Genomic DNA, 15,550 nt, shown 5'->3' with positions numbered 1-15,550 from the left:
CTGGTAACCGTACAGTTAACACAAAGTCGTTAAACAACCGGTTTGAAGAATGTCATAACCAGGGAAAGGATTTATATGTAAATACATATTTACTTATAAAGCTAATATAATTTATATTTTGCATTATCTTTATGTTTCACAATGTGTAGGGTTGAAAAATCCTACTTTTATTTTCCATATTTTTCCATATTTTAGAGTTTAGTACATATTTTCGTTAATTTCCATATATTTTCCATATTTCATATAAAACAGTCCATATTATATTAGGTTTAACAATAAAACAAAACAAAATTCCATTAACTTTTAAAAATACATTTCAACAATAGAGATTTAAACACATGTTCAGTAATCCCTTTAACATCAGAGTTATTTGAAAATTAGCAGTCCTATCAACAATGGGAAAGTAAGTTACAAAACTGTATTAATTATTTTCATTTAAAATTTTTAACAGACTTCAGTTGTGCAGCTCAACAGTTAAATGCCAGTCAGAGTACACATAGGTTCAGTTTTGTAAATCATACTATAAAGACGGTAAATATGCCAAAAGTACGTCATTCAGTCAATTTAAAATCAAAACTAACAAGTTACATTTCAGAATTTAAAGAAGATGGTTTATCAACTGACAATAAAATATTATTTTGTAATTTGTGTCAGTGTGCAGTATCATCTACACAAAAGTTCCTGGTGCAACAACACATTACAACTAGTAAACATCAGGCCAACAAACAACTAAATTCCAAGCAGAGACAATTGTTTTTAACACAACCAACAACATCGAATGTAAGATCTGAGTTTAACATCGACCTGTGCCGTTCTCTCATCTCTGCTGATATTCCTCTCTACAAACTAAAGAATAAGGTCTTCAGGGAATTCCTTGAAAAATATACTCAACATACAATCCCGGATGAGTCAACACTTAGGAAGACGTATGCTCCATCCATCTACGATGAGACAATACAGAAGATAAGAGATGAAATTAAAGATAGTTCAATTTGGGTTTCCATTGATGAGACTCCCGACAAAGAAGGTAGACTTGTTGGTAATGTAGTTATCGGTTTGTTAAGTGAACAATATTCTGAACGAATTCTTTTACATTGTGATGTTCTAGAAAAGTGCAATAACAAAACTATAGTTAAACTGTTCAACGAAGCTATGGGTATCCTGTGGCCAAAGGGTATTATGTACGATAATGTGTTATTCTTTATTAGCGATGCTGCCCCTTATATGGTCAAAGCTGGACAAGCATTATCTGTTGTATATCCTAAATTGACTCATTTTACTTGTGTGGCGCATGCATTTCATCGTGTGGCAGAAGTGGTCAGAGACAATTTCCCTAAAGTAGATTTGTTGATTTCATCAGTGAAAAAAGTATTTCTCAAAGCTCCCAGTAGAGTTAACGTGTTGAAAGAAATGTACCCTGAAATTCCATTGCCACCAAAGCCAATTTTAACTAGATGGGGTACATGGCTAGAAGCAGTTGAATATTATGCCGAACATATAGACTCTATTAACAATGTTCTCCTTGCATTGGACTCTGAAGATGCAGTCTCAATTGATACTGCGAAAACAGTTACCTGTGACATAAGTGTGAAGAATGACTTAGCTCACATTCAGCATACATTTTCATGCATCATAAAAACGCTCAAAAGTCTCCAAAATAGGCACCTTTCACTATCTGAAAGTTTTGAAATTATAAATAGTACTGTGGAACAACTGAATCGTGGTAGAGGTAAAGTTGCAGATGCAGTAAGAGCTAAGGTGGACACTGTACTTTCAAAAAACCCTGGATATGAAGAACTACAAAAGGTTGTTGCTGTGATGAGTGGTGAATCAACAGTGAAGATTAACTTGGACTTATCCCCAGCAGACATTGTGAAATTGAATTATGTACCAGTTACTTCTTGTGACGTCGAACGCTCTTTTAGTCAGTATAAATCTATCCTCAGAGACAATAGAAGAAGATTCACTTTTCAACACTTGAAAGAAATGTTTGTAACCTATTGTTATGGTAACAGACAATAAAAATTGTGTTTTGTTGAAACTACATTGGAAGATAAGGTACGTCCATTATATTTTTTGTTTAGTTTGATTAAAATGTACCAATATTTAACGTACATAGTCATTTTTTTATAATTTTAAGTCCATATTTAATTCCATATTTTGGTAAAAATCCATATTTAATTCCATATTTTGGTAAAAATAACTACATATATATTTACATATTTCATATATTTTTAGTCCATATAAATCCGTTCCCTGGTCATAACCATATGACTGAAGTATGAGTCAGTCTTGTGGCGTGGTTAGTGATGTCTGATGTGTCTCAAACGCAGAGATCTCTTGAAAGGTCAGGAGTGTATCTCTTGAAAACTCGTAACTCTTCTTTCCATACTCTCATCTTTCATTCGGATAGCATCTAAAAATATCTACGTATATCGCTTCACAAGTAATCATAGCCTATCCCACCTTCTCGCGAGAAAGTGTAATGCAAAGTTTAGATTGATATAGAAAAGTTTGATTTAGAATTTCCTCTACCTTTTAGTTTTTTTTTTCTTATATATTTGGTGCGAATTTTACATCTACTGCAGGAAAGTCATAAGATAACTTCGTTGGTAATAGCATAGCGAATATTCAAGATTTTCCTTACCATTAGTACGTACATGCGATGTAAAACATTTTATTTCATTAAAATTATTGAATTAGTTAAATTAACAACAAAATTAACATGACGCGTTACAAATATGATTCAGCTTAGTACTCGAGACATCTTCAGCTCACATTTTGATGTCGGATAATTTTAATATAGGCCTACTTTCTCATATTTTTCTCCAAGTTTCACTTTTAAAGAAAAATGTAGACTGTTATTTTCAGATACTTTCTGATGAAGACGGTATACAAGATCGCGTGGAAAATGTAAGATTTGCTATAATCTATCTAAAAAAAAATCTAGTGTATACCACTGCTTTGGAGCACTGAGCATGATTCTGTAAAAACTCGATAGCACTATCAATATTTTAGCGGAAATGAAAGTCTTCTGCTTCTATTATGCCGAATATACAGGATGATTCACGAGGATATACCGTCCCTTACGGAGCTTATTTCCGAAGACATACTAAGCAAAAAATGTCACATAAACATTTGTCCTAATCTCAATATTTTCAAAGTTACACTGATTATTTGAATTTCTTTGTAAAATACCTTTTTTCTTTAGTTGTAAGGGTAAAAGAATATTACAAATAGAGAATGAACTATTCAGAAGTATCATTTTTTAATTGGCTAGTGTTCTGAAGCTAAAAATATGTTGTCAGTTGGTTTATTCAGATTTTGTTCTTTTATTTTTAACTAAAAATGATATCATTCTTACGCACTTAGCCTATCACAAAATTTGTTACAAATCATACGATTTTAGAAACTCGATTCTTTACAGTTTAATTATGCATCCTAATGTACAGTCTTGAAGAATTTACAATAGTAGCGTGATTTGTAACAATTGTTGTGATAAATGCGTTAGAAAATGTAATTTTGTAATTAAAAATCGAAGAAAAATTCTGTACGAAGCAACTATGGAATTCATAACACATTTTTAGCTTCAGAATACTAGGTAGCTAATGAAAGAAATGATACTCCTCAATAGTTCATTCTTTATCTGTAATATTCTTTTGTGCGAGATCGTGAGTATTTGCTTGCTTTCTTCACAAAACCAATACGCGGTAAGTGTGAAATACCACATTCAGTATTCCCAACGTAACACACACAACAATTTCCCTGTTCTTACCGCTTAAGCGTGACATTCATTTTACTGCTTTAGGCTTTTAACATATTATTTTTAGAGACGTTTAACATAGTAATAATTATAAATTGGAAACTTACCACTGCAATTTCACCTAAATTGCAATGTTAATTATTGTTTTTAAATATTTGCAAAAATTAAGTAAACTCTACTACTCCACAAAATTTATTGCATTCCTGATACAAGTAACATTAAGGAAGCCGTGAAAAAATTAACAATATTCCAGATGCCGATGTTATTACTGAAATATGTTATATAAATAATATTGTTAAAATATTAAAATGAAAAATAAATCATTACATAACCTTACCGTTTGTTTTAAGTTCGCATTTATAGACTGGGGGGAAAAAAAGACAGACGTGTATCACGACCTGCTGGAGTATAGTAAACACAGAAAACATTTTATAGCAACAATGTTGAAGATAGATATTTTGGTATTCCAAAGTTGCCGTCATTAAACAGAAACCAAGATGGAGATTTCATTGCAACTAATTAGAAATTCCTCTTTCAGATATGTAATAAACGATCTTCGCACAAAATAATGTACGATACACGAGCGGTATGTTTGTATGCTCAACTACGTTTCGCTTTTTCAATCTTTTCCTCGAACATGAAAACGTCAACATACCGCTCTTGTAACGCATATTACTATTATGCTAAAATTCCAGAATAATGGTATTTTACAATTAGTGTAATTCTGAAAATATTGAGATTAGGACAAATGTTTATATGACATTTTTTGCTCAGAATGTGTTCGGAAATAAACGGTAAATCCTCGTGAATTAGCCTGTATATATAGGGCATGCTACCTGCTTTCTATCTGTCCGTCTATGCACAGCGATGTGTCCTAAGCTATTGATTGGATGGATATATAAACATAATGTTATCGGAGGGAGATTTTAAAGCCATGTTTCTTCGAAAATCCGTACAACTTCTCTCCCTCATTAGCCTCGAAAAACGGGATTTTACTTTATGTTTATGCAGTAACCAAGAACTTTTAATGGAATATTAGAGTTAGAAGCAGACGAAGCTCTTTGTGTAACTTTGCTCTAATGAGTTGCTTTTTTGTTTCCTTCCAGCCTCCCGTATTCGATATGAGATCACGAGCGGTAACATAGGGGGCGCCTTCGCCGTCAAGAATATGACAGGCGCCATCTACGTGGCCGGCGCGCTAGACTACGAGACCAGGAAGAGGGTGAGTACTGATTCTGTCCACTTGAGTCCTATCCGTTCCACTCCAGTTGTCTCGGTGGGTCCCGGAAGCCTGCACTCTAAGATATTAGATTAAATGCTGTACTTGCAGTTCTGTGGAAATAAGGTCAAAGAATATTTTAACGTACTGAGACACATTTTATAGTCTAGGCCTACTAGCCGTACCCGTGCGCTCCGCTGCACAAGTTAGAAATAAATATAAAGTAATTACATAATTAAAATAGGACATTTGATCCAGGGAACATTCGTGTTTGATATAAGGATAAATCGTTTATTATGTTACTTAATTTAAATTGTATTTGCATAATTAAAATGCGATCATTTTGATCCAGAGACCACTCATTTGGTCATAAAAATTATTTTAGGAAACACAGGAAACGAATGTACAGAATGGCCTATCACGTTTTCTGTGCATAAGAACCTATTTTAATCTTACCTGTCCTCGATTCACTCAGAAGTTACTGTAATAACATTATAGCATTATGTCCATCTAGAGAAACTACACTTTCCAATGGTGAATTAATCATTAATTATACAAATCTGTTAATTTAGTTTCTGATATTACTTCATACAAACACAGAAACATTATCTGTAGGCTATCTTTCATAGCTTTCGATTGTTGCTGTCCAAGGCCCCTTATATACGAAGTCATTTGTTTTTTAATTCATTACACGGCCTTAGATGGCAGTTATTTTAATTTTAAAACTCATTTATCTCATTAAATATCAGTCCTATCAAAATTTTTCAAGGAATCAAATTTATCGGACATTATTTTTAAAGAAACTTTTGTTATATAACATTTTTCACAAAAATCAATAATAAGCGAGATATTTCGATTTATTTAATTCAGGCCTCCTTATAACCCCCTTTCAAATAATGTATTTTGAATGCCATATAGCCTAAAATCTAAGTTACAACGAACTTAATTTATATTCCAATTTTCATCGAAATCCGTTCAGCCATTATCGCGTGAAAAGGTAAACATACAGACAGACGACAGACATACAAACAAAAATTTCAAAAAAGCGATTTTCGGTTTCAGGGTGGTTAATTTATATGTTAGGACCAATTATTTTTGGAAAATCGAAAATTACCAGAAAAATTTCGGCTACAGATTTATTATTAGTATAGATGATGCACAGATCGAATGTCGTACGTTCCATAAATGCAATACATATATAGATATTCCAGGTCATTCAAAAGGTATTTGCGAAATGCTAAGTGATGAAAGATAGGTTAACGTTACTTGGAATAATGGATGTAAATAAACAAATCATTATTTGGAATAGTTTCCGAAATAATTACAGTTGAAAATTCTAACGTACTTGAATGTTAATTATCGTGTAGAGCAGCCTTTCTTTTTCTGTTCATACGTCATGACTCTGGAGTACACTATAAACCAGCGGTCGTCAGCCCAGAGCACCCTGGGGCTAGCGTCACTTACCCGCGGAGAACACAGTGCATCATGGTGCACTCGTAGCTGCTAGCGGGTATGCTCTCGACCTCTTCCTGCTGCACGACGGGGCACACGGCACGGCTCCGCTTACCCTTTGCACATTTTAGCGAGTGCTGACGACCACTGCTATAAACAGATCTTGTAAACAAAGGTGTGGCTCAGCAGAAAAGACATCGAGATCCGCCATGGTCACCTCAACTAATCTTTGATATAATGCTAAGTGCGCCACTACTTCCGACCCGAGGTAGTGTTATGTAGGCCCTAGGCCAAAGTTGTCTGGCATATATAATTTCCCTTTTCACTTTACCAGACTTAGAACTTAGGACGATATTACATACGCGTGGTTAAAATGATTTTTCAACGCACTTTGCCAGTATTGGTTAAAATTCTTTAGCTAATACTTTTTGTCCATACATATATGTCATTTATTGCTGTTTCTTAAGTTTAGTGTATCTGTTTTCATAATATACATTTTTTTAAATAAATCTAGGCCTACTTGTTTATTCTATTTTCAACATACTGTTCTTCAGAATCTTAATTCGCTTGTACTTGTCACAGACTTTGCGAGTTTTTCTCACCGAAACATGATGAAGACTGCTTCAGATTTTTACATTAAGATTATTGCAATAAAAGGAAGTCAATCGTCACAGTACCTGAGACACATGTAGGCTCCATATCTAGCTCTCTTTACCTAAACACAGAGTATGTTATGAACGAAATGAAAACACATACTTCTTCCTCAATCCTTCAACTGCAACTGACGTAATTTTCATTTGTGTTCGTTATTCACTTCACAATTCTGTCAACCTGTGCATTATTTATGAAATGACTCTCGTAGAAGAGTTCTGTTCGCATACAGTAACAAAGAAAACAATCTCAAAGAAGCTGCAGCAGGACATGGATCGATGTTCAACATTAACAGTAATGTCGACTGCGTCTTTGATCTGGTGGTCAGCATGCTGGCTTTCAGATCTGGAGCTCCCGGTTCGATTTCCGGCCGTAGCTCTCGAGGAATTCCTTGAACAAGAAAAGGTCTCTGATCGCTGGGCAGAAACCTGAACATAGGTTTCAACGTTGTTGACAATTAACGCCGTCAGTGAAAAAACCAGAATGCACTGTGACTAGCAAGAAATGTTAGAGGGTTAACAATGAATTAAAAAAAAAGCAAATACAGGGACATCATTTTATTTTTACTAACATTTCTAATATTAACCTGGCTATACCTTTGGATCTATGATTGAGAACCGGAAACACCGTTTGCTAACCCCTTCTACGACTGGAGTTCGATGGTACTGACGTAATATACAAAAAAAAAAATCACTTTACTAGGTATAGGAGGGAAGAAAAGTAGTTCATCCATTAACGTAAAGTAGGAAATATTGCGATTTTGAGTTTGATAATTTTCATTAGGTTTTTATTTAATCAAAATACAGCACAGTATTAACAATGAGTGTTTTTACTCACGAACTGAGCTATCCATACGGACGTACATTATACTGTCTACAGCAAATTAGCGTACACTGTAGAGAATGAAGTTAAATTGAAAAATATTCATAATATGGGTATTTAAACACATTTTTGTAAATGGTGGCCGTTCATTTCGATACAGGCTTCAGTTCTAATGTGCATATTGTCGCACTATAGACTATTGTACGTAATTCCAATTACCAGGTTCGTACTTCGTATCATTAACTCATGTTGAAATAATTCTATACCTACTCTATAAAAGAGTAAGCCTACCTTACGTACTGTAAATTCAGTCTTCACTTCTGCCCGATCCGAAAATATAAAATTACTCAGACATGCTATCCACTGTCCGTCCAAGTGATATTGCATTCTGACACTGTAAACTCTCGACTAGCGGATCTATTTCTGTTAAATTCTGCAAATTTAATTACCTTCATGTTTTACTTGCTGCAGGCTTATAACTTGAATAATAGATTTATCATTGTTCATTGCAAAACACAGGACATATCTAACATTGATTGTAAGGCAGCACTCAAGAGACATTCTACACAATAATAACGCTACGAGCCTGTGATATTCCTATTTTCTGTAGCTATGTTAAAAGGAACCATTCGTGATAGTGCATCATAAAAGCGATCAGCGACGAAACATTTACTCATTGTTCAATATAAAAATATGACTTTCAGCTTTACAGGGAGCTATACCTGAAAGCCAGATTTGTATAATACTCGGTACTGTTTGCTAACAGAAAACCACAAATTTAAGTCACACAGAAAGTGTTCACCCAATGCTGGGCTCTGGCGTTCTGTCAACCCACTTGAGATATGTGGATAGAAGGGGAATAATTGAGTCAGGGTCTGGTATAGCTCCTGGATAGCTCAATCGGTAGAGCGTTGGAACGCTCAGCCAAGGGTCCATGATTCGATACCCGGCCCTGGAACAATTTTTCCCTTGAAATTACTCATTGTTGTTTCAAAATTTGAAATCAAACTTAAGAAGTGCATTCAGCATTACGATTTTATATTACTTAAGACATTTTTTGTAAGAAATGGAATGTGTACATTATGCTGTATTTTATTTTAATAGGAATAATTGGGGTGCGTAAATTTTGCAGTGGCTTCAATTATGCGAGTGAAAATAATACAGTACTGCAGATCATACTTTTGCGATAAAATAACTTTATTTCACTGTGTTCAGAAAAGGCCTACCGTCATTATACAACTATTCAAAGAACATTGTAGAAGTAACTAGACCGTTCGTAGATAACTGCAGTGACTTCACTTAAAACTACAGTGCAGCAAAAATATAGATACACGAGGTATGGACCTTAGTTGTGTTCCAGGACCATAGTTATGGGAAGTGACGGTACATTTCATACACAAAACTGTTCAGAAAACCTGTACCTTTCATTATGGTAGCAAACAACCAATAACAACAATTTATTCCTTTGCAGTAATATTTACATATTTTCACATGCATTTAAAAGTTCGTTACATACTTATAAAATATTAAACATTGTTCAGTTTTTTCTTAATTTTCTCTGGTATCCGCATGGAAATCAATTAAAACCTATTATTTGCGTATACATTAATAATTACAATTCTTTATTTTATGCCCCTTTCAAACAATATTTTGATGCACTTTTTTTTCAACGATACTCACATATTCCTATACGAGTATTTACATCCTGTTACAGGCATAAACAGACATATTGAAATGTACCTATTGTTGCCACAATTGTAAAGGTTTATTTTACCTTCCATTCAAGCATTCGTGCATTCAGGTTAATTTAAAAGTTCGTGACATAGTAATAAAAATCATACATTTTTCAGTTTATTTGTATTTTTATTCCATTTCTCTTCGATAGCCGCAAGGAAAGCAAATATAGTTTGTTGTGGCTAGATACAAGACTTTGTGATTATTTATTTAAGGACAATTTAAATAGTTTCAAAATTGTTTGTAGACCTACCTATATTTTCTGCATATGTATCATGGTACAGAAGTAAATTAAAAAAAAAAAAAAACAGCATCGCGTTGAGCGCTGTGACAGTCTCACACCATAAATTCATAATAAAACCTCCACCGTGGCTCAGTGATAGTACTTTTGGTTCATAAGCCGAGCGCCTGGGTTCAAATCCCGATGTGTCCTGAAGGTAAAATAAACCTTTACAATTGTGGCAACAATAGGTACATTTCAATATGTCTGTTTATGCCTGTAACAGGATGTAAATACTCGTATAGGAATATGTGAGTATCGTTGAAAAAAAAGTGCATCAAAATATTGTTTGAAAGGGGCATAAAATAAAGAATTGTAATTATTAATGTATACGCAAATAATAGGTTTTAATTGATTTCCATGCGGATACCAGAGAAAATTAAGAAAAAACTGAACAATGTTTAATATTTTATAAGTATGTAACGAACTTTTAAATGCATGTGAAAATATGTAAATATTACTACAAAGGAATAAATTGTTGTTATTGGTTGTTTGCTACCATAATGAAAGGTACAGGTTTTCTGAACAGTTTTGTGTATGAAATGTACCGTCACTTCCCATAACTATGGTCCTGGAACACAACTAAGGTCCATACCTCGTGTATCTATATTTTTGCTGCACTGTAGTTTTAAGTGAAGTCACTGCAGTTATCTACGAACGGTCTAGTTACTTCTACAATGTTCTTCTCCGAACATCCCTTTTCCCCTGTGAAATTATGCTGATCCGACGATGCGCTAGGACGTGAGTTCGATTTCTGCATGGGTTGATTACCTGCTTGCGGTTTTTTTTTAGATTTTCTCCAATCGTAAGGCGAATGTCAGGTAATCTATGGCGAATCCTCTGCCTCATCTTGTCAAATACTATTTCGCTATCACTAAATCGATTGATGCAAATAACACAGTAGTTCATATATGAGCCGTCCAGAGCAGAAGTGGTGTAAGTCAAAAATGGGTAATGAGGGTTAAAGTAAACATTCTGTAAAATACAGCGCAAAGTAGCAATTAATATTCAATTTATTTAAACTATTAGTAATCAGTGGATAGAAAGAAGGATATATTAATTGCTACTTTGCTCTGTATTTTACAGAATTTTTACTTTAAACCTCATTACCCAATTTTGACTTACACCACTTTTGCTCTGAACGGCTCATATGGTTATTTAAAACCAAGTAAAACACTTTCCAAAATCAGCCATTCATTACGAGTGCACTGTACAAGCACAGACTGTGGTGCACTCTGGACAGTCTCTAACGAACTGGGCGGTATACGATTCTTGGCACAACTGTGAGGACGATGTAACGGAGGAGTAACGGCAAATTAAGGATCTTGCCATCGGATTAAAAAAACATTCAAGATAAACCTCATGACTAGAATGAGATTTTTATGTAGTAGTACATACCAAAATTTGGAAGTAAATTCCGAAAAGACAAAGTATGATTATGTCTCGTGACGAGAATATTGTACGAAATGTAAATATAAAAATTGGAAATTTATCCTTTGAAGAGGTGGAAAAATTCAAATACCTGGGAGCAACAGTAACAAATATAAATGATACTCGGGAGGAAATTAAACACAGAATAAATATGGGAAATGCCTGTTATTATTCGGTTGAGAAGCTTTTATCAACCAGTCTGTTGTCAAAAAATCTGAAAGTTAGAATTTATAAAACAGTTATATTACCGGTTTTTCTTTATGGTTGTGAATCCTGGACTCTCATTTTGAGAGAGGAACATAGGTTAAGGGTGTTTGAGAATAAGGTGCTTAGGAAAATATTTGGGGCTAAGAGGGATGAAGTTACAGGAGAATGGAGAAAGTTACACAACACAGAACTGCACGCATTGTATTCTTCACCTGACATAATTAGGAACATTAAATCCAGACGTATGAGATGAGCAGGGCATGTAGCACGTATGGGCGAATCCAGAAATGCATATAGAGTGTTATTTGGGAGACCGGACGGAAAAAGATCTTTGGGGAGGCCGAGATGTAGATGGGAGGATAATATTAATTTGGATTTGAGGGAGGTGGGATATGATGATAGAGACTGGATTAATCTTGCTCAGGATAGGGACCAATGGCGGGCTTATGTGACGGCGACAATGAACCTCCGGGTTCCTTAATAGCCAGTTAGTAAGTAAATACATAGCAAAATATGTATGTAAATATGTAAAATCATACAATGAAATATACCGTTGAATATGTAGACCTAAATTCATCAAAAGAATAGCCTTACGTAATATTTTATAGATAAACTAAATATTTTATTAAGCTACATTTATCACGCTTGCAATGTGATGGCATAGACATTGACAGCTTACTTAATAATAATAATAATAATAATAATAATAATAATAATAATGGTTTATTTAACCTGGCAGAGTTAAGGCCATACGGCCGTCTCTAACACTCAACCAGGAGTAAAACTGCGTTATAAAAACACTACAAATTTAGAAAGTACACTACAATTTTACACACAAAACTGAATAAGGTAAAACTTGTACTTTGCCGTGTGATATATAGCAGCGATTCCCTAACTTTTTGAAGGCGTGACCCACTTTTGGGCGAGACTTCAATTGCGACCTCCTCCCCCCCCCCACTATTGTACCGATTCTTGACTCCATTCCAAAAATACAAGTCTCTGTAAAATCGTAAACAACTGTAATTTTACCCAAGACCAGTGGATATCACCCGAAGTACCATTTTAAACAGTTTTTTTAGTATTTTCCGGAAGAAATTCAAAACAATGAATGAAGATGGATACTGAATCCATTACGTTCAAATTGGCCGAAATTGCAAAAAAAAAAAAAAAAATGAAGGAAAAACTCATTGAAATATGTACAAGTGGTGATGGAATGTTCAAATTACAACTTTTTTTTTTGCGCAAAACATTGACCAGTTCTTCATCAAAAGAATAGGCCTGGTCTCGTGTTTGCAAAAGAATCTATTAAATATTTTGTAACAAATTGCAACCTCGTATTCGTACAAAATAAGTTTCTTGTCTATAATCGCCATCAAAACAATGGTGATAAATCTCGAACTTCAAATGATATCACTGTATGTGTATCGAATATTTAGTCCAGATTTGAGAGGCTGTTTCTGAAAAAAAAAAAAGCACATTATTAATGATTTTTTTGTTTTATAACTATTGAAACATTGTTTTATTTTTATGTCCAACGTTTTTTTTATGTATCTAGATACCGTACCAAATACGAGTAAGATATGTATGTTAATAAGACGTTTTAATAATAATAATAATAATAATAATAATAATAATAATAATACTTTATTTATACTGGCGCTTGCTAGCCGGCCGCAGGGGGAAGCCAACGCACTGCATATAACAAACAAACTCATAAATTTGATCAATTTGTTTCATTTTGTTTGTTTACAATGTTATTTTTGCGTTTTTGGGCGTGTGTGTTCACTATGATAGGCCTACCAATAGGATATAGATAAACCCTGACAATTTTCCAACAGCCGAAGTACGTTATTGTTTATTTTTTTATTTTAATAATAACAAACCAATTAGTCTATCCTTGTTATATTTATTAGTAATCGTAATTATTTATTTAACGTTCTACCGGTATCCTTGTATAATTGAAGCCATTCAGAGCTCATACAACTGTAATAAAAAAAAACGTTGCTAGTTCATTTTTTAAAACTTCTCTTTTAGCAGTAAGCAAATTAAATTTTACTGTTGTAACATAGGTCCGTGATAGCATTCTGCATTAATCACCACCTTTGAATGATAAATGGACGCATTTAGACGCATTTTAAAGTCACAACACCAAATAAAATTTCACAATTTTCAGTTGTTTCAAATTTTATCTGACTGTAATAAAGAGTGGCATCCCCATAATTGCGTGAAACATTTATGCTATTCGTGACTGTTCATGTGAACATTGTTGAGATTGCAAGGATACGATTGGGATTTGAAATAGAATTTGATATTTCGTTTAATTTCTGTTTTTATTCTCCCCACATTTAAATTTAACGAGGTGGAGCGTTCTCGTTAATTACAGTAGAGCGTCGATAATCCGAACGTCAATAATCTGAACATTCGAAAATATGAACGCGAACCTTCAATTCCTTTTTAATGTGCGTTTGAAAAAGCTCACACATGGTTCACTCTCGGCTCTGGTCACCTGTGCTGTACGACGGAGTGGGGATAGTTGGATCTGCATCGATGGTTGCTGATGCTTAGGATATTTTGACAGAAGAAAATTTAAAAAAATGGATGGAAAAAATTGTGGCCTGAAGGTTTAGAAGCTTGTAGGCCTATTGAAATCTTTAAAGTTAATACAGTATGTACTTAAATTTATTTTTGTGTCGTTCTTGCTCTATGTTCGAAAATTCGAAGGAATCGATACTCCGAACAGGGCTGAACATCAATTAGTTCGGATAATCGACGCTCTACTGAACTTCATAATTGTTTCCTTATTCCATGGGGTCTATGCAATTGATAGCTAGTAGAAACGATTCACACATCAATATGACGCCAGTGAGTTATTTGAAATTTGTAACCTAATGAATATTAATGTTATTACAGAGAATTAAATTCATCTGGAAATTAATACCTTAGCTAAGTACTTTAGAATTAGACTATGTTAACTTAAGTATTTCTGTCTTTGCACATCTCGCCTTTATTAAATCATCCCAATTTGTTTACGAATAATAATGAATTTATTGTGACGTCACAGTTACTTATTTCTCATTTATGCTTTATCATGACTGGTTGAATTGGAAAATACGTTGTGTAGTCTTTTCCTGCTCTTGCTATGTGAAACGGTAACATTAGGAATTTCCCCCCCCCGTGATAACTCTTTTCAGATAAGCCTCTACCATGAAAATCTTTTGCTCTAATGTAAATGTATGTGGTGCAAAGGGAGCAAGCTAATCTAAATATTTCACTAACACAATCAGAAGAATAACACGCAACCAAACGTCAACATAACCACTCCTAAATCTAGGCTAAGCATTTCAATAACACAATCAGAAGAATAACACGCAACCAAACGTCAACACAACCACTTCTAAATCTAAGCACTTCGCTAACAGAAACAGAAGAATAACACGCAGTCTAACGTCAACACAACCACTCCTAAATCTAAGCACTTCACTAACAGAAACAGAAGAATAGCACGCAATCTAACGTCAACACAACCACTCCTAAATCTAAGCACTTCACTAACAGAAACAGAAGAATAGCACGCAATCTAATGTCAACACAACCACTCCTAAATCTAAGCACTTCACTAACAGAATCAGAAGAATAGCACGCAATCTAATGTCAACACAACCACTCCTAAATCTAAGCACTTCACTAACAGAAACAGAAGAATAGCACGCAATCTAATGTCAACACAACCACTCCTAAATCTAAGCACTTCACTAACAGAAACAGAAGAATAGCACGCAATCTAATGTCAACACAACCACTCCTAAATCTAAGCACTTCACTAACAGAAACAGAAGAATAGCACGCAATCTAATGTCAACACAACCACTCCTAAATCTAAGCACTTCACTAACAGAAACAGAAGAATAGCACGCAATCTAATGTCAACACAACCACTCCTAAATCTAAGCACTTCACTAACAGAAACAGAAGAATAGCACGCAATCTAATG

At 34.2% G+C, this 15,550-nt stretch overlaps 1 protein-coding gene across 4 annotated transcripts in view; it reads left to right on the top strand.

The window, feature by feature from the left end:
- The window catches only part of LOC138694604 (neural-cadherin), a 1,134,847-nt gene that overhangs the window by 805,640 nt on the left and 313,657 nt on the right, over positions 1 to 15,550 (top strand). For all 4 annotated transcript variants that reach the window (XM_069818535.1, XM_069818527.1, XM_069818517.1 and 1 more), the window contains exon 3: positions 4,870 to 4,985. In XM_069818535.1, the coding sequence (XP_069674636.1) occupies positions 4,870 to 4,985 (116 nt within the window). The remainder of the gene's footprint in view (positions 1 to 4,869; positions 4,986 to 15,550) is intronic.

This window comes from Periplaneta americana, chromosome 1 (genome assembly GCF_040183065.1).
Source record: "Periplaneta americana isolate PAMFEO1 chromosome 1, P.americana_PAMFEO1_priV1, whole genome shotgun sequence".
In the NCBI taxonomy this organism is placed as follows: Eukaryota; Metazoa; Arthropoda; class Insecta; order Blattodea; family Blattidae; genus Periplaneta; species Periplaneta americana.
Note: the sequence above shows the minus strand (reverse complement) of the source record. Positions and strands in the feature narration are given on the sequence as shown.